We start from the raw sequence: 18587 nt of genomic DNA, 5'->3' as shown, positions 1-18587 counted from the left end.
TGGAGCTAATAGATTTTTTGCCAGCATTGGGGATCCCATGATAAACTCTTGGCGTCTCTCTTCTGCGGTCCCAGCCCTGACTTTAATCTTGGGTAAAGACTTTTAGAAGTGGAAATGGGTAAAGCAGAACTGCACAGCTCTTTAAGTCTCTGAAGCCAAAGCTTACAAACAGACAACAAGAGCATCCGATTTCCAGTACAGTGTTTCAGTTCTAGCTTAAATCAAATGCCTCCATTCTATACATGGCAAGACAGCACAGTGAATTACAACTGGGGGTGGGCGGGGGGGGGGAGAGAAACAACCAAACGTTGAGATCCACACCTTGGCCAGGGCGACCATCAGCTTGCGGAAATCGCCAGATGTGTCTGATATGATGTCCTTTTCCAACTCAGTCTTGTACACTGAAAAAAAACATATCAAAGATTAATCGAGCGAGGCCAATAGTGAACTTTTCAATCTTCTGTTCCAATGCCTAACAATCCTGAAATGGTTTTGGTCCTTTCTCTGTTTCAGAAGAAGCTCTGACACAACAGCTCAAAACCAAACCTCTGGTTATCACAAGACAATGACCAGCTCCAAGGGCCTCTTCCTTGGACTTCCCTTGCAGAAGAGACCGCCCCCCCTTGCCTCTTGACATTCCTCCCCTCCGCCCGCCCTGAAACACAAAGAATCAGTAGCCGTCCTGTTCTCATTCGCTGTGGGCAACAGCTCTCCCCCGCAACCTTCCTCATTCCAGGCAATTTCTTAGCAGCATTGTTAATTTTAAAGTCCAATCAGCCATCTATCTTTAGCTTTACAAAGCTCTCACCTCCTCCCCACTCTCACTTCATTTCACTTTTCCACATTGAGAAACTTTTGACCAGTGCAGCGTGGCAGTGGAAATATGGGAGCCAGGAAGATGGCCCTAGCTGCCCCACGACAGCTGCGGTTCAACAGGCCCAGCCTGCAATACCCAGGGCCGGCACGTGGGAGTTGGCGAGGTAGGTGGCTGCCTGGGGCGCCACCTTGCCGCAGGGGTAAGGGGCGGGCGCCCCCTTCCCACCCCTGCCGACCCTTTCCTTTCTTTGTTTCGAGCAATTGGAGTGAAGAAAGAAGGAGGCAGCCTCTTCCCAGCTCCCTTTGAAGTGGGAGAGGGCCGGGCCGACTCTTCGTGTGAAGTGCACGACCTGGTGATGTCACTTCTGGTGATGTCATAGAGTAGAGTCCTAGGGGGGCGGGGTTCTGCCTGGGGCACCAGAACCCCTAGTGCTGGGGCTGGCAGCACCACATGGGATTCTGAGGCTGTCATGATCCTGGGCCTACTGAGGCCTACAGACTCCAGAGAAGCCTGCCTGGGAGTTACTACAGAAAGCTTACATTTCCCAGGATCTCTTCTGTCCCTCTGATTGGGTGGCAAGGTTTTGGAGGGAAAGTAGCCCAGAGAGGACTGGGACCTGGGAGGAGAGCATAAAAGGGCCAAGCACAGACAGGGTGTGTTCTTTCCTGGATAGGCTGCAGGCAGAGAGGCTCTTTCTGAAAGGCTAAACTGAAGGCAGGCTGTAGTCTAGAGAGCTTGCAGCTGGGAAGAGATCCCTCACCCAAGGGAGGTGGTGAGTTTGGTATTAGAGCAGGGAATGTCTAGTTAGTTGCATCATGGCTTCTGTTTATTTTCACCAACCTTTACTGTATATATATTTCTCTGTTTTTACCCACATTATTTGAGCACTGTAAATAAACTGTTGCTGTTATACTGCTTGGGTCCTCACGTCTCCTTGGTCTCAGTTAAGAAGTATTTACTAATATGGAAGACAAGGATGGTTGTCGGACAAACTTACTCTCTTTGTAGACTTTGTTAATTGCATTGAGCTCCTGGTTGTTGCGCGAGCAGATAATCTCGATCATCGTATCTTCGTCCGTCCCCAGGCCCTGGGAAGAAGAACACAAGTGGACTGAGAAACACACGTACAAAAAACCTACTTCCTGAATGCTTCATAGTTCCAATCCAAGTGCAGTTTAAAAGTCTGCCTGCAATTTCAACCGAAAGAAAAAGCAATTGCCAAAAAAGAAGTAACAGTAGGAGAGAAATCTGCACTTTGACATCAGGACGGCCTTGGAAGGGCTGTCACATAGACGATGGAGTGGAGTTGGCTTCTGCTGCCCCAGATGGCTGGACCAGAACCAAGGGGTTGAAATTAAACCCAAAGCATTTCCAGTGAAACATTCGGAAGAACTTCCCGACAGTTTAGAAGTGGTTCCTCAGTGGAACAGGCTTCCTCGGGAGGTGGTGGGCTCTCCTTCCTTGGAGGTTTTTCAACAGAGGCTAGATGGCCATCTGACAGCAATGAGGATCCTGTGAATTTAGGGGGAGGTATTTGTGGGTTTCCTGCATGGTGCAAGGGTTGGACTGGATGACCCTGCAGGTCCCTTCCAGTTCTATGATTCTATGACTGTTAAGAGCGGTTCCTCAGTGGAACAGGCTTCCTTCTTGGGAGGTGGTGGGCTCTCCTTCCTTGGAGGTTTTTTAACAGAGGCTAGATGGCCATCTGAAAGCAATGAGGATCCTGTGAATTTAGGGGGAGGTGTTTGTGAGTTTCCTGCATTGTGCAGGGGGTTGGACTGGATGACCCTGCAGGTCCCTTCCAGTTCTATGATTCTATGACTGTTAAGAGCGGTTCCTCAGTGGAACAGGCTTCCTCCTTGGGAGGTGGTGGGCTCTCCTTCCTTGGAGGTTTTTAAACAGGGGCTAGATGGCCACCTGACAGCAATGAGGATCCTGTGAATTTAGGGGGAGGTGTTTGTGAGTTTCCTGCATTGTGCAGGGGGGTGGACTGGATGACCCTGCAGGTCCCTTCCAGTTCTATGATTCTATGACTGTTAAGAGCGGTTCCTCAGTGGAACAGGCTTCCTCCTCAGGAGGTGGTGGGCTCTCCTTCCTTAGAGGTTTTTAAACAGAGGCTAGATGGCCACCTGACAGCAATGAGGATCCTGTGAATTTAGGGGGAGGTGTTTGTGAGTTTCCTGCATTGGGCAGGGGGGTGGACTGGATGACCCTGGAGGTCCCTTCCAGTTCTATGATTCTATGACTGTTAAGAGCGGTTCCTCAGTGGAACAGGCTTCCTTCTTGGGAGGTGGTGGGCTCTCCTTCCTTGGAGGTTTTTAAACAGGGGCTAGATGGCCACCTGACAGCAATGAGGATCCTGTGAATTTAGGGGGAGGTGTTTGTGAGTTTCCTGCATTGTGCAGGGGGTTGGACTGGATGACCCTGGAGGTCCCTTCCAGTTCTATGATTCTATGATTGTTAAGAGCAGTTCCTCAGTGGAACAGGCTTCCTCCTCAGGAGGTGGTGGGCTCTCCTTCCTTAGAGGTTTTTAAACAGAGGCTAGATGGCCACCTGACAGCAATGAGGATCCTGTGAATTTAGGGGGAGGTGTTTGTGAGTTTCCTGCATTGGGCAGGGGGTGGACTGGATGACCCTGGAGGTCCCTTCCAGTTCTATGATTCTATGACTGTTAAGAGCGGTTCCTCAGTGGAACAGGCTTCCTCTTTGGGAGGTGGTGGGCTCGCCTTCCTTGGAGGTTTTTTAACAGAGGCTAGATGGCCACCTGACAGCAATGAAGAGCCTGTGAATTTAGGGGGAGGTGTTTGTGAGTTTCCTGCATTGTGCAGGGGGTGGACTAGGTGACCCTGGAGGTCCCTTCCAGTTCTATGATTCTATGACTGTTAAGAGCGGTTCCTCAGTGGAACAGGCTTCCTTCTTGGGAGGTGATGGGCTCTCCTTCCTTGGAGGTTTTTAAACAGAGGCTAGATGGCCATCTGAAAGCAATGAGGATCCTGTGAATTTAGGGGGAGGTGTTTGTGAGTTTCCTGCATTGTGCAGGGGGTGGACTAGGTGACCCTGGAGGTCCCTTCCAGTTCTATGATTCTATGAGTGTAAGAGTGGTTCCTCAGTGGAACAGGCTTCCTCCTCGGGAGGTGGTGGGCTCTCCTTCCTTGGAGGTTTTTAAACAGAGGCTACATGGCCATTTGACGGCAATGAAGATCCTGTGAATGAGGCAGATCATGAGAAGGAGGGCAGGAAGGGCTGCATCAGGGCTTAGTTTCTCATGGCCCTTTCTTACATGCCCAGGGAAATACCGATCACAACTTTTGGGGTCAGGAAGGAATTTCCCTCCAGGCCAAATAGGCCTAAGGATCCTGGAGGGCTTTTGCCATCTTCCGGGCATAGAGCCGGGGTCACTGGGGGAATGAGGGGGGAAGTAGCTGCGAATTCCCTGTGTTGTGAAAGGGTTGGACTAGATGATCCTTGAGGTCCCCACCAGCTCTGTTTTTATGTATGCTCTGGAACTGTCAATGGCCCAAGTTTCTATTTGAAGCCCAAGAGTGACTGAAACTTCATCTTGTATCTTCTTGGCGTGTATGTTGCTCAACCCTCTGAAGGATCGGTGAAGGCAGGAAGTAACAGCTTCTGGTGTTTCACTTGTTTCTGGGTCTTCCTAACTACTTAGATCCCAGTAGGCAGCCGTGTTGGTCTGAAGCAATAGAACAAAGCAGTAGACAAGCGCACCTTTAAGACCAATTAAGTTTTATTCAGAATGCAAGTTAACATTCTGAATAAAACTTAGTTAGTCTTAAAGGTGCACTTGTCTATTGCTTTATTCCTAAGCAGTTGATACTGATCCGGATATTATATTGGCTGGGGGTAAATTTCTGGCAGTCGTGGCTTCTATGCAAGGAAGAGGAAGAAGAAGAAGAAGAAGAAGAAGAAGAAGAAGAAGAAGAAGAAGAAGAAGAAGAAGAAGAAGAAGAAGAAGAAGAAGAAGAAGAAGAAGAAGAAGAAGAAGAAGAAGAAGAAGAAGAAGAAGAAGAAGAAGAAGAAGAAGAAGAAGAGGAGGAAATTGGATGTATACCCTGCCCTATACGCTGAATCTCAGGGTCTCAGAGCAGCTCACAATCCCTTTTACCTCCCTCCCCCACAACAGACACCCTATGAGGTAGGTGGGGCTGAGAGAGCTCTGACAGAAACAGTCTTTGGTGTGAAATTATTTCCTTCCGCAGGTCGGGTTCCTAAGAGGCAAACCAGGTGTCACAAGGGAGACAGAGAGGCCCCAACCGTGTGTTTCTCTTGGAAAGCAGAGCTCTGACAGAAACTGCCCTTTCGAGGACAGCTCTGCGAGAGCTATGGCTGACCCAAGGCCATTCCAGCAGGTGCAAGTGGAGGAGTGGGGAATCAAACCCGGTTCTCCCAGATAAGAGTCCGTGCACTTAACCACTACACCAAACTGGAAACAGAAGGTGATATTTGTGAGAAGGTATTTGTGAGACTTCCATCCAAGACTTCTGGGCCACTGGATTGTTTAGTAAAAGTCAAGAGATTGCAATTGGGGATAACCCAAAATCCAGCTACCTGGACGTCGCCTTCAGCTGAAATGAAGATTAAAGGTTTTGCAGTCTGCAACGAGTCCAGTGTTCACATACCCTTTATCTGGAAACTGTTTTCTTTAAGCCAAAGCAAACCTCAATCTTGAGTCACCCCTTAAAATCTGGCAAAGAAAACTCCACTCATTATCGTTGCTAACGCTGCAAGACAAAACTATCCTTTGCACGACAGGCTAAAACTCAGATTTTGTTCGTTTGGAACAAGTTGGAGAAGTTCAAGGGACATTGCGCTATAAAATATGTATTTCAAAGACGGATTCCATGATCAAAGTCAAGATTTAATCAGCGGGTTTCCTCTCCGAGCTGCCTTTCCCGCGCACGGCGAGCATAAAAACTTAATTCAGGAGTGCGACTTTGAACTAACGTTGAATTAACCGGGTGTAAAGTGTAAATCAATTATGAGGCTGTTAATACAATAAGAAAATTACTAACACACATGAAAAGGTGTCAGGTGCTAATTAAACTCTTTGGGAACTCAGGCGACCTTCCCGAGCCCAGTTCAGTGGAAAGGATTCCTGCTGAAAGATGGGGAAATTACAGTGGATTTCGGCTCAATTTGATTCCAACTGGCTTCGGCTACAAACTAGCTTTGAGGAGCAGAATGCTAGGACAATTTGGGGAAGGGGCTCCTAAAGGAACACTTGAAGAAAGAAACAGGACTCATTCTAACTGCACAAGCACAGGCACTCGAAAGGACCACCGATAACAGCAAATGTGAATTTTACAAGACAAAGGATGGAATAGTCAACCGCACAGTCAGCGCCTGCGGCAAAATGGCTCAGATGACTATCAAGAATTTCAAGACAGACCTGCAGTTATCTTGCATTCCATTCTGTCAAGAAGTACGGCTTAGCATCAGCCAGAAATTCATAGCAGCGCAAACCAGATTCTTTGGGACTTCCGATTACAAACAGATAAACACCTGGCAAATAACATCCCTGAGATCATGATTGTAGAGAAAAAAGAGAAACAGGGTTTGGATCACTGGCAGTGCAATCCTAGGAGACAGCAGAATAGAAAAGAAGAAACAGGAGAAGATCACCAAATACCAAGACCTACAAATAGAGGTCCTGTGGAAGAAAGAGGTGACTATCATGCCAGTTGTCACGGGAGCACTTTGGAGCAGTCCCTAGAAGTCTCCAGAAGCACCTGGAACTTCTGGGCATCAAACAACTAACACCGGCTCAGCCCCCAGAAGACCAGGCTGCTTGGAACGGCAAGAATCCTGCTAAGATACATCTGCAGTTCTCAAGAACTTAGCTAGATCTTGGATGCAGATCATCTACCAGTCAAATATCGGATGCCGACAATTAATAATAATATCTGATTGTGAACAACAACAATAATGCAAACTGTTGCTTGAGAATTAGGTACATGATATTGACCAATTAAACTTCTTTAACTGAGATACCCACATAATTTTCTTGCTTTAGCATCACTCATAAACAGGGCTTCTTTGTAGCAGGAATTCCTTTGCCTATTAGGCCACACCCCGATGTAGCCAATCCTCTTGGAGCTTACAGTAAACTCTGTGCTAAGAGCCTCATAAGTTCTTGGAAGATCAGCTACATCAGCGGGGTGTGGCCTAATATGCAAAGGAGTTCCCGCTTCAAAGCCTCAATAATGTATAAATGCCGTAAAAAAATGTAAAGAAATAAAAGAATGAGAGCAATGAAAAGGAGATGAAAACAAATTCCACTGTTTTCGTTTGAGATTAGCCATTTTGGGGTCTTTTTATTCTGTCACAACTGTACTGGACAGAGTCAGAAGAGGGCAGCATTGGATTTAAAAAAACAACAACTACCCAATATCAGCAAGCACAACGCTCCACCCAACAGGCTGCCAGGAGGAAAGTAAAAGAAGTCTGCTGGAACCCCGAGAGCGAAGCATCCAAGACTGTGGAATAAATGCCTACATCCTTTAGCTTACATCGAGACCCCCGGATGAGCCAGAAGGTAACCTTCGCACAAGTTCTGAAACAGGGGTGGGCAAATTTGCTTAACGTAAAAGCCACACAGAATAACTCTCAGATGTTTGAGAGCCACAAGACATGAATGTCAGGTGTTTGAGAGAAAGGAGGGAGGGAGGAAGGGAGGGAGGAAGGGAGGGGGGAGGGAGGGAGGGAGGAAGGAAGGAAGGAAGGAAGGAAGGAAGGAAGGAAGGAAGGAAGGAAGGAAGGAAGGAAGGAAGGAAGGAAGGAAGGAAGGAAGGAAGGAAGGAAGGAAGGAAGGAAGGAAGGGAGGGAGGGAGGGAGGGAGGAAAATAGGTGGAGGGAGAAGGCAGGAGGGAGGGAAAGAGAGTGGAAAGAAAAGCAACTTTAGCTTTAAATGTATTCTCCAAGCTGCCAGCTGGCTTGGCTTGGAGAAGTGATTTAAAGAGACAGATTCCTTCTCCAAGCTGGTTAACAGAGCAGCGGGGGCTTCAAGAGCCACACAATATGTGTGAAAGAGCCACAGTTTGGCCACCCTTGTTCTAGGACTGATTCTCTGGAGGGGACACTTGGGCAAATTCTGTACCAGTAGAAGATCCCTGAAATGAAGAAATAAATAAATTGGGTGTCCCACTGATTACTGCCGTCCGTTACCTTCATGGCCGCTTTCAATTCGCTGGCATCGTACTGCGCAGGTGTCTTCAGAAGGCCTAGAATAAGTGTCTCCAGATGTCCGGACAGAGCAGATTTCAGAGCTGCGCTCAGTTCCTACAGAAAGGGGCAAGAGACCGATACGTTAAGACTCAGTCCTGATTGTGCCCTCAAGCGGCTTAAGCATTCTTAAAGGCTATAGTCCCCCCCCCCCTCGCCCACCCAAAAAATCAATGCAAAAGATGAACACGTTCCATTTTTACAAACCAATAATTAGGTGCGTTGCTATTCCTCAAATCACAACCCAAGTTGCCCTGATTCATGGATTCAGATCTGAGGATCTGTGCTTTTGTTTCAAGTACCACAATTAATTTTGTAGGTACAAAGTTATTGGGAAAGGGCGCAATCGTATTGCATTCAAATCCTGAGAAACTTCAGCATCTTCCATGAAAGATCTGGTGTGTGTGTGTGTGGGTGTGTGTGGGGGGGGGGGAATGAAGTGGGAGAGGGCAAGGCACTGGGTGGGCTGAGCATTCACGCAAAGCGCACATTCCGAGGAAGTCACCTGCAGGGACACACACAAAGTAGAGTCCTGTGGGGGGGGGGGGGCGGGCAGGGTGGTTTCTGCCTGGGGCACCAGAACCCCCAGTGCCGGGGCTGATCAGAGAACTTTGTATCTACTATTTTTTACATAACACATTTTATTTAATTTTCTACACTTATTATTTTTTTTATAAAACAAGAAAAACAATAATATATAGATAGATATATATATGTATACAACATTGTCCAACTTAGATGTAGCAACACCTAAAAGGCAGTTAAGAATTCTTAGCAATGCTTACTTAATAGTTTAATGATAATATGGGTTCAGTTAGATTTGTATTTTGATGCAGGAATTATAGCCTTAACTTTAATCTTGTTTTCATCTTGATCTCTCTCCTTGGATAGAAAATGGTCTACATATCTAGACACATCTACGTAACTTAAAATTCTTACTAGATATTTTATTGTATGTATGTAAGTATTTATGCTCGTTTACCATAAGATTAATTAATTGTATATGAGTATTGATATTAACGTGTATATTTTCAAAATTCAATAAAATATATAAATGGGGAAAAAATTAAAATAATAAACAAATAAAGTTACATATATTCCTATTGCCTTGTATGAGTTTTGATACATCGTGTATTTCCAAAGAGCAACGTAACCAACTGGTTTTAAGAAAAAAAGTCAATTGTGACCCTGCCGTTGGAAATTTTTCCAGTAAAGTGTCTAGTCTCTCTAGTATTGGGAGCCATTGTTCATGGTAAGTAGAGTGCTAGGTTTGAGAGTCATTTGCTTCAATGTTGTCTGAGATTTTGTCCATAAGTAGATAATAGTATCTACTATTAATTAACAATATTCTTTTTCTTGGATTTCCACTGTGGATTTCCAGCGTCATATGGACATTTGAAGCTGCCTTCTACTGAATCAGACCCTGGGTCCATCAAAGTCAGTATTGTCTACTCAGACTGGCAGCAGCTCTCCAGGGCTCAAGCTGAGGTTTTTCACACCTATTTGCCTGGACCCTTTTTTGGAGATGCCGGGGATTGAACCTGGGACCTCCTGCTTACCAAGCAGAGGCTCTACCCCTGAGCCGCCATCCCTCCCTAACATTTAAGAAGCTGCCTTCTACTGAATCAGACCCTGGGTCCAATAAAATCAGCATTGTATACTCAGACTGGCAGCAGCTCTCCAGGGTCTCCAGCTGAGGTTTTTCACACCTATTTGCCTGGACCCTTTTTAGTTGGAGATGCCGGGAATTGAACCTGGGACCTTCTGCTTACCAAGCAGGTGCTCTACCACTGAGCCACTGTCCATCCCCAATATGAAGCTGCCTTCTATTGAATCAGACCCTGGGTCCATCAAAGTCAGTATTGTCTGCTCAGACTGGCAGTGGCTCTCCAGGGTCTCAAGCTGAGGTTTTTCACACCTATTTGCCTGGACCCTTTTTTGGAGATGCCAGGGATTGAACCTGGGACCTTCTGCTTACCAAGCAGATGCTCTACCACTGAGCCACCGTCCCTCCCCACACCCTGCTTGCCTGTAACCCACCAATGCTGCCAGCTGTACAACCCAACAAGGAATATTTGTCACGGTGCAGAAAAGTAGCTTTTGGGACTCCCGTCCATACCTTCTTAGTCCTCCTCTGGTAGGCAAAGGCGATATCTTGCCGTTGTTCATTGCTGCGGTTTGTCAAGATGTTCACAATGGTGGCCTCATCCACTCCTGCAATGAGAAAAGAGGGGAGGGGGTTCAGTGGACCTTTGACCCCAGTATCTCCAGCAGCCAAAGGGTCATTGCCGCAAACAGAAAACATGAGCTAACGATTTCCTTTTCTTAAAGAAAAAAAAGACACTTCAAAGGTCAGAAAAAAGAAATAAACTGAACAACAATTTTTAAGGTTTTATCTGTTTTAAATGTTTAATTCTTTCATATTTAAATATTGTTTAATTTTTATTTACTGTTGGAAGCTGCCCTGAGCCACTTGTGGGAAGGGCGGGATATAAATTCTAAATAAATAAAATAAAAAAATAAACAAGCGATTGCATAGTCCGTGTTCTAAGCATGCTCTTTCCAACAGCCCTGCAAGGTAGGCTAGAGTTTTTATATCACCACACTGCCAAAAGAGGGCGACAGAGTTCATATTTCCAGCACAGCTAGAAGGCAAAGGTATTTTCAGAACTCTACCAGGCTGCAAGCAATGGGTTCTGTATTCAAATGCTGCTCCCCTATAGAAGCCTTCCCGCAGGCAGAAAAATGAGACTAGGGAGAACTTTTTCCTACACGCAGAGAATTTCATTTCACAAGCCACTGCCCCCCACAGCCTTTCTCTACCATCAGTTTCACTTCTGGAAATCAGATGGTTAAAAGAAAGTTAAGATCTACCCAGCAGAATGTTCAATGCTTGGCTCGCCCACCCTTTCCCAAACGGGTTGGTGTTTTCCTGCCTTGTGTCGTCCTCAGCAGTTCAATGATCAGAGACAGTGTATTGCAAGAATAGCTGTTTATTGATACATGACTGGTCAGAGCAAGATGGTCCTTGCAAAAACTGGCTTTGGCGGGCTTTTGCCCCCTTCTTATAGATCAGGCTTAGACCTACAAATTCAAAGTAAGGGCGCAAAGCAAGCAGTCTCTCCTCCCAGAGTTCTTCCAAGGCCACTTGCAGGTGTGAGACAAATCAGGCAGAGACGACCTTGGCCATCCCTGAGACTAGGCAGAAGGAATACTGTTTGGTGAGAGCCAGTTTGGTGTAGTAGTGAAGTATGCAGACTCTTATCTGGGAGAACCAGGTTTGATTCCCCACTCCTCCACTTGCAGTTGCTGGAATGGCCTTGGGTCAGCCATAGCTCTTGCAGGAGTTGTCCTTGAAAGGGCAGCTGCTGTGAGAACCCTTCCTCCTTCCTTCCCCCCACCTCACAGGGTGTCTGTTGTGGGAGAGGAAGATAAAGGAGATTGTGAGCCACTCTGGGACTCTGAGAATTGTCCTTGAAAGGACAGCTTCTGGGAGAGCTCTCTCAGCCCCACCCACCTCACAGGGTGCCTGTTGTGGGGGAGGAAGATAAAGGAGATTGTGAGCCGCTCTGGGACTCAGAGTTGTCCGTGAAAGAGCATCTTCCGGGAGAGCTCTCTCAGCCTCACCCACCTCACAGGGTGTCTGTTGTGGGGGAAGAAGATAAAGGAGATTGTGAGCCGCTCTGAGACTCTGAGATTCGGAGTGGAGGGCGGGATATAAATCCAATATCTTCTTCTTTCTTTCCTCATTACACAGAGATAGGAGCAGTGCAAAGCAGAGACAGTGGAGAGTGAAAGTGCTCCCAGCTAATGGCAAGAGTCCTCTTGACCCCTTGACACATTATTCAAAGAGGCCTGAGTCCCAAGAACAGAAGCATTTCCCAAACCTCTTCCTGACAACCTGAAAACATGGGATTTCCCATTGTTGTAGCAAGAGACAGAACTTTCGATTGCAGGTTTCTCTTGGGTTCAAGGAGCTGCAGGCCGGTTCACACGTTCAGTGTCCAGGTGTCAAGCTGCTGCCTGTTTGTGGGAACCCAGGCATGGGACGTGCCCCCTCCAGAAGTCTCACTGGTGCTAAGGGGTCGATTTGGCCAGTGGCTGCACAGGAAATTATCTGCTATACATGCTGTCGTGACTTCCTTGAGAAAAGGAAGGCAGGATGCAGAGATCGCCAGCAAGACCCCAAGATGCAAACACACGTGAAGCTGCATCAGACCCTTGGTCCATCAAAGTCGGCATTGCCTACTCAGATTGGCAGCTGCTCTCCAGGGAAGGGTTGCCAAACTGTGGCTTGGGAGCCACACGTGGCTCTTTCACACATATTCTGTGGCTCTTGAAGCTCCCACCGCCCCACTGGCCAGCTTGAAGAAGGCATTTGTCTCTTTAAATCGCTTTGAGCCAAGCCAGCTGGCAGCTTGACGAATGCGTCTAAAGTTAAAGTTGCTATCTTTCCACCTCCTCCTCCATCGATTTGCCTTCCTCCCTGCTTTCCAGCTCTCAACATCTGACATTCATGTCTCGTGGTTCCCAGACATCTGATGCTTATTCTATCTGGCTCTTATGTTAAGCAAGTTTGGCCACCCATGGTCCAGGGTCTCAGGCTGAGGTCTTTCCCATCACCTCCTGCCTGGTCCTTTTTAACTGGAGATGCCGGGAATCAAACCTGCGACTTTCGGAATGCTGTCCAGATGCTCTATCCCTGAGCCACAGCCCCTCTCCTATAACATATCAACACATGAAAGCTCCTTCTACTGAATCAGACCCTGGGCTCATCAGGTTCAGTATCTCTATTCAGACTGGCAGCAGCTCTCCAGGGTCTCAGGCTGAGGTCTTTCACATCACCTCTCTCTCTCTCTCTCTCTCGCACACACACACACACACACACACACAGGGTGTTCTGAATGCAATTTCCGTTCATTTCAATCCCATTTAATTAAATGCAGAATTATCTATTAAGGAAAAAAACCCCAAAATCCCGGGCAGCATCTGAAAGCAGTTTAGCAGCAGCTGCCGGTTGAGGTAGGGAAGGAGGGGCTTGGGGGGAAGGCCGAATACGAGCAAGAACACTGAGGGTTTTTTTTCCCCTCTTCTCTGCCAAGCTCCAGGAACAAGTCTGTTCATTGCTCTGGCATTTCACAGGAAGAAAAAAAAAACCAGGGGGGGAAATGCTCCGCTTGCATTTTGGGGCAAGAAGAGACCGTGGGCAGGACGCTGACTCACAGCTGCTGAGACAGGGGTGGGGCGGCCCGCGATCGAGAGCAGACCTCGCTTGTTTTTATTCCTTTCGGCTTCAGCAAGGGAGGCCTCTCTGGCCAACCCACCTCCATGCCCGTGGCAAGGGTGGCAATGCACAGAAGGGGCCGGATCCGCTCTCAGTCCTCGGTGCCAGAGAAGTGAGTGGCGTGCCTTCTCTTGGACTTGTTTTGCAAGCCACCGCCCCCCGGCTGGGTCGAAGCCAAACCCCTGTTTCGAAAGGGCTTCCCAAACTGCAATTATGCAATTTTTTTTTTCCTTTTACAAACTAAGCTTCCAGGATGATGCGGAAAGGCACGGCGAGAGGGAAATGTTAACCTTTTCCTCCTCTTGACATTCCCCCAATGGAAACAGCTCTTTTGCTGCTGGACTCTTTGAGCTGCTGGGAAAACAGCTATACTTTGCATTCCCCTCCGAAATCCTGCCCTAACCGAGTTTTGCTATCACACCCGGGGTAGAGGCAGGGCTGCCAACCTCCAGATGGGACCTGGAGATCTCCCAGAATTCCAACTGATCTCCGGGTATCCGACCAAATGAGTTTTTGACTCTTGAAGGTTCACAACCTCAAATATCTGGTTGGTCTCTAAGATGCTCCTAGACTCAAGTCTAGCTCTTCATCTGCAGACCAACACAGCAAGCTTGGGAAACTGATCTCTAGAGATCAGTTCCCCTGGAGAAAAGGGCTGCTTTGAACGGGGAACTCTACGGCATTGTGCCATGCAGAGTTCCCTTCTCTTCCCAAACCCGGCCCTCCGCAGGCTCCATCTCCAAAATCTGCAGGGATTTCCCAACTCAGAGCTGGCATCCCTCAATGAGCGACAGCACACATCCTGTGACAAAATAGAACAAGGGTGTCAAACATGCAGATCGGAGGCTGAATCAGGCCCCTGGAGGGCTCCTATCAGGCCCTCAAGCAACTGGCTGTTATCTGCTGCCTTCTCCTCTCTTGCTTCCTTCTCCTTCTCTCTTACTTCCTTCTGCATCTCAACTTGCTTTGCAAGGCTTGCTCAATCGCACAGGAGTTCCAGAGCAAAGACTATTTTCTCCATTGGTCGAGGCTCCTCCTTTGGAGAGAAAGGGGCGAGGAATAGTTTGCTTTGCCAGACTCCCTCAATTGCACAGCAGAGCTACTGGACCAAGCCTCTCTTCCTTCTGTTGGCTGAGGCCCCCCCACCCCCAGTCCCCTGGGGAAGGAAGGAAAGGGCCAGAGCTTCCTTTGCCCGGTTCCCCTGGATCCCCTGGGAGAAATACAAAGAAAGCACCTTTAAGACGAATGAGTGCTAACGTTTTAAGCATGCTTTTAAGTTTTTTAAACGGTCTATTTGTGTTTGTCTGTGTTCTTTATAAAATGTATATCTGCTACCTAATCTTAAATAAGTGCACACACGGCCCGGCCCAACAAGGTCTCATTTATGTCAAATCTGGACCTCATGACAAATGAGTTCGACACCCTGAAACAGAAGGTATTTCTGCATCTTGGAGGGTTCCGCAGCACTGCTTTGCAGCAACCTCTGGGGACTCCCCAGTGCCAGCTGCCTCCGATTATATTTGTTGCTGCCGCAGCCACTCCCAGTGTGCATTGCTCACTTCCAGGAATCTCTGCGCTCCAGGAGAAACCTGTCAGGCCAGGGCGATTCACCCATCCCAGCCAAAAACAGGTCCCTGCAAGCCTGCATTCTGTTCCCTAAGATGGAAAAGCCCTGTAGGTCTGAGAACAGGCCGTTAATGCCCTGGGTCCAAGTGCATTCCCCCAGGCCAGCGCTGCCCATCTGCAAATGCCATTCAAAGGTTTCATTGGTTTTTTAAAAAGGCACAACGGGCCCACAGTGGAGAGGCAAGGAAATACAGCAACCCTGAAATGCGGAGGCACAAAATAGTTTTCAAAACCGCGACGCAAAAAGAATCCAGGGGAAGTTAAGCCCTCGCTTGAGTGGAACACGGCGTCTCTTTTGGAAGGGAATCGGTTACCCCAGGCAGATGGAAGAACACCTTATGGGAATGCATTTATTTACCCTGCTGATCCCCAGCTAATCCTTCAGGCATGGTTCCGTGGCCCTGTTTATCCAGTCCAGGATAAGTTTTCCCAGAGGTAAACTATTATCACAGTTATTACATGAGGCATTGAGATTTTATTTTATTGGTATTTTTGCATTTTTATGTCCGTGTGTGTGTGTGTGTGTGTGCGCACACACACCTGGAAGTCCTGTCGACCTCCAGTGACTGACCCCTACCACAGATTTATACCCCACCTTCTCTCTGAATCAGAGTCTCAGAGCGGCTTACAATCTCCTTTATCTCCTTCCCTCACAACAGACACCCTGTGAGGTGGGTGGGGCTGAGAGAGCTCTCCCAGCAGCTGCTCTTTCAAGGGCAACTCTGTGAGAGCTATGACTGACCTAAGGCCATGCCAGCAGCTGCAAGTGGAGGAGTGGGGAATCAAACCTGATTCTCCCAGATTAGAGTCCGCGCACTTAACCACTACACCAAACTGGCTCTCTTGACCCTTTCATACAACACAAATGAAAAAGGTAAAGATAGTCCCCTGTGCAAGCACCGAGTCATTACCGACCCATGGGGTGACGTCACATCAGGACGTTTCCTTGGTAGACTTTTTGGGTTTAAAAGTTGTATTGGTTTTCAGAATAAGGGGAGAACAGATAAAAGGGAATTAGAAAGTAAAAGTAGAAAGAACCGTTCAGAATTACACTTATAGTACGTTCTGCATGAACTTAAATCTTTTTCTAAAAAAGTAATAAATAGCAATTTTTGCTCACTTTACACTTATTTTTATAATCTATTAAAGCAAAGAAAAAGAAAAAAAAATCTTATGACTGTAAATCAGATCTAGAGATATCTTTCCAAATATAAAGTATAACCTCTCTATATAGAGTATATATCTTTGGAGATAGAATAAAAATACGAGTTTACACCACAAACATGTCTAGCCAGACATTGCATCCTCCTTCGACTTCCCCATCAACAGCTGAGATAAATAGTCTGCTTCCACCACCTCCAGAATTTTGCTCACCAGATCAGATCTGGAGGGAATATCCTGAAGCTTCCATTTCTGTGCCAAAAGAATTCTAGCGACTGTGTTGAAATGGACAATTAAGTGAATATGTGTTCAGCAAAATGTTCAATAAAAAAAGTTCTGGTTTGAAATGAATCTGTGTCTTCAACATTTTTTGTAATAACTCATGAGCCATCTTCCAAAAGTCTTTCACCACTTCACACGTCCACCACATATGGAAAAACGACCCCAACTGCTTTTCACATTTCCAACACTTACTGGACATATTACGATACGTCTTTGCAAGTTTCTGAGGAGTTACATACCACCTACAAAACATTTTGTACAAATTTTCTTTATAGGCTACCGATCTAGTCATTTTAATATTAGATTTCCATAAGACTTCCCATTCATCTAAAATGATACTACGGCCCAGATTTTTAGCCCACTGAACCATACAGTCCTTCACAATCTCATCTTGCATTCTCATTTGTAGTAAGTAGGAATATATCTTCGAGATTAGTTTCTCTTGAGGACTTTCTTGGCAGACGTTTTATGGGGTGGTTTGCCATTGTCTTCTCCAGCCATCTCCACTTCCCCCCAGCAAGCTGGGTACTCCTTTTACCGACCTCAGAAGGATGGAAGGCTGAGTCAACCTCGAGCCAGCTATCTGAAAACCCAGCTTCCACCAGGATCGAACTCAGGTTGTGAGCTGAGCTTGGACTGCAGTGCTGCAGCTTATAAGAAACTGCGTTCTAATGAATCAGACCCTTGGTCCACCAAAGTCAGTCTTGTCTACGCAGACTGGCAGCAGCTCTCCAGGGTCTCAGACAGAGGTCCTTCCCATCACCTGGTCCTTTTTAACTGGAGATGCCAGGGATTGAACCTGGGACCTTCTGAGCCGCGGCCCCTTCCCTACAATATGCAACTACCTGAAGCTGTCTGCTCCTAAATCAGAGCCTCGGCCCACCAAGGTCGGTCTTGTCCTTGCAGACTGACAGCAGTCAAGGGTTTTGTGTAGGTTGCCAACCTGGGAACGAAAGCCCAAAGGCAGCCGGCTCTTGGCACAGTCTGGAAACCACACCCCGAAACCTAAAATCTCCTGCACTCTGTCAGCAGGGCTTAGCAAGCTAGAAGGTGCTTCTCTTGTCTCTCTTCTGCACGCAGGACGTAGCACTGCAGAATGCCTGAATTTGTTTTAAAGCTGAACAAGCACGTTTCTAGCCCTTGTGGCTGAAAACTCTCGCTGGAGCGCCTGCGTAACCATCACCCGCACTTCCCACCACCCTGTGCTCTCCTGTCCTGTTCTAGATTTGACAAGCCCTCAAAAAAACATGAGCCGTGCAATCCTAAATGAAGTCACACCCTGCCTAGCCTATTTAAAAGTCAATGGACTCAGAAGGATGTAACCCAGTTTAGGATTGCACCACGCAGTGCAGAGACACGCTTACTTCGCAAGACGTGGATTTCATTGCGGAATGCGCGACAGATGCCAGCCGCTGCAGTTGAATTCCATGCATGATTTCGCCGTGAGAATATTCGGGGGCGCCAGTTCCCCTACAAGGTATTCTTTCTCATTTATTAATAAAGCAGATCAACCACATACATGGAAAATTGTCCCACAATGCAACTGGACAGCTCCCTGGTACATAGCGATGTTTGCTCACTTGCTGAAGGGATTTGGGCCGGCTTAAGATTTGCTGGTAAATGTCAGTTTCAGAGGGCAGCCATGCTGGTCTGCAGAAGAAGAGCCAGATTCGAATCCTGCAACATCTGAGAGACCAACAAGATTATTTTGGGCAGGGCTTCTTTTGTAGCGGGAACTCCTTGGCCTGTTAGGCCACACACTCCTGATGTAGCCAATCGTCCTGGAGTTTCCAGGAGGCCCTGTACGAAGAGCCCTGTAAACTCTTGGAGGATTGGTTACATCAGGGGTGTGTGGCCTAATATGCAAAGGAGTTCCTGCTACAAAAAAAGTCCTGATTTGCAGGCATGAGCACTCAAGAGTCAAAGGTCTAGTTTGTCAAATACACCACGTTGTTGCAGGTTGTCTGATAAAGGGAACTTTGACTCTAGAAAGCTTTTCTCCAAAGGTGTTGATCTCTGAGGTGTTACCGAACTCAAATTTTCTGGCATTTCCTACTCTCCTCTTCTAAGCGCTGCTACAAAGTCTCAGTGTTTCTTATAGTTTATTGAAGCATTCAGCTTGAGGTCAAGAACAGTATATTATCTCTTCCTCTCCTTTCAACACTATGGCCTTGTGAG

General features: G+C 47.2%; 1 protein-coding gene across 1 annotated transcript in view; it reads right to left on the bottom strand.

The window, feature by feature from the left end:
* ANXA2 (annexin A2) overlaps positions 1-18587 on the bottom strand; it is a 100974-nt gene that overhangs the window by 8538 nt on the left and 73849 nt on the right. The window contains 4 exon segments of the mRNA XM_060259895.1: positions 322-401; positions 1815-1905; positions 8000-8113; positions 10176-10270. Of these exon segments, the coding sequence (XP_060115878.1) occupies positions 322-401; positions 1815-1905; positions 8000-8113; positions 10176-10270 (380 nt within the window).

The sequence above is a fragment of the Heteronotia binoei genome, chromosome 19 (assembly GCF_032191835.1).
Source record: "Heteronotia binoei isolate CCM8104 ecotype False Entrance Well chromosome 19, APGP_CSIRO_Hbin_v1, whole genome shotgun sequence".
Taxonomy (NCBI): domain Eukaryota; kingdom Metazoa; phylum Chordata; class Lepidosauria; order Squamata; family Gekkonidae; genus Heteronotia; species Heteronotia binoei.
Note: the sequence above shows the minus strand (reverse complement) of the source record. Positions and strands in the feature narration are given on the sequence as shown.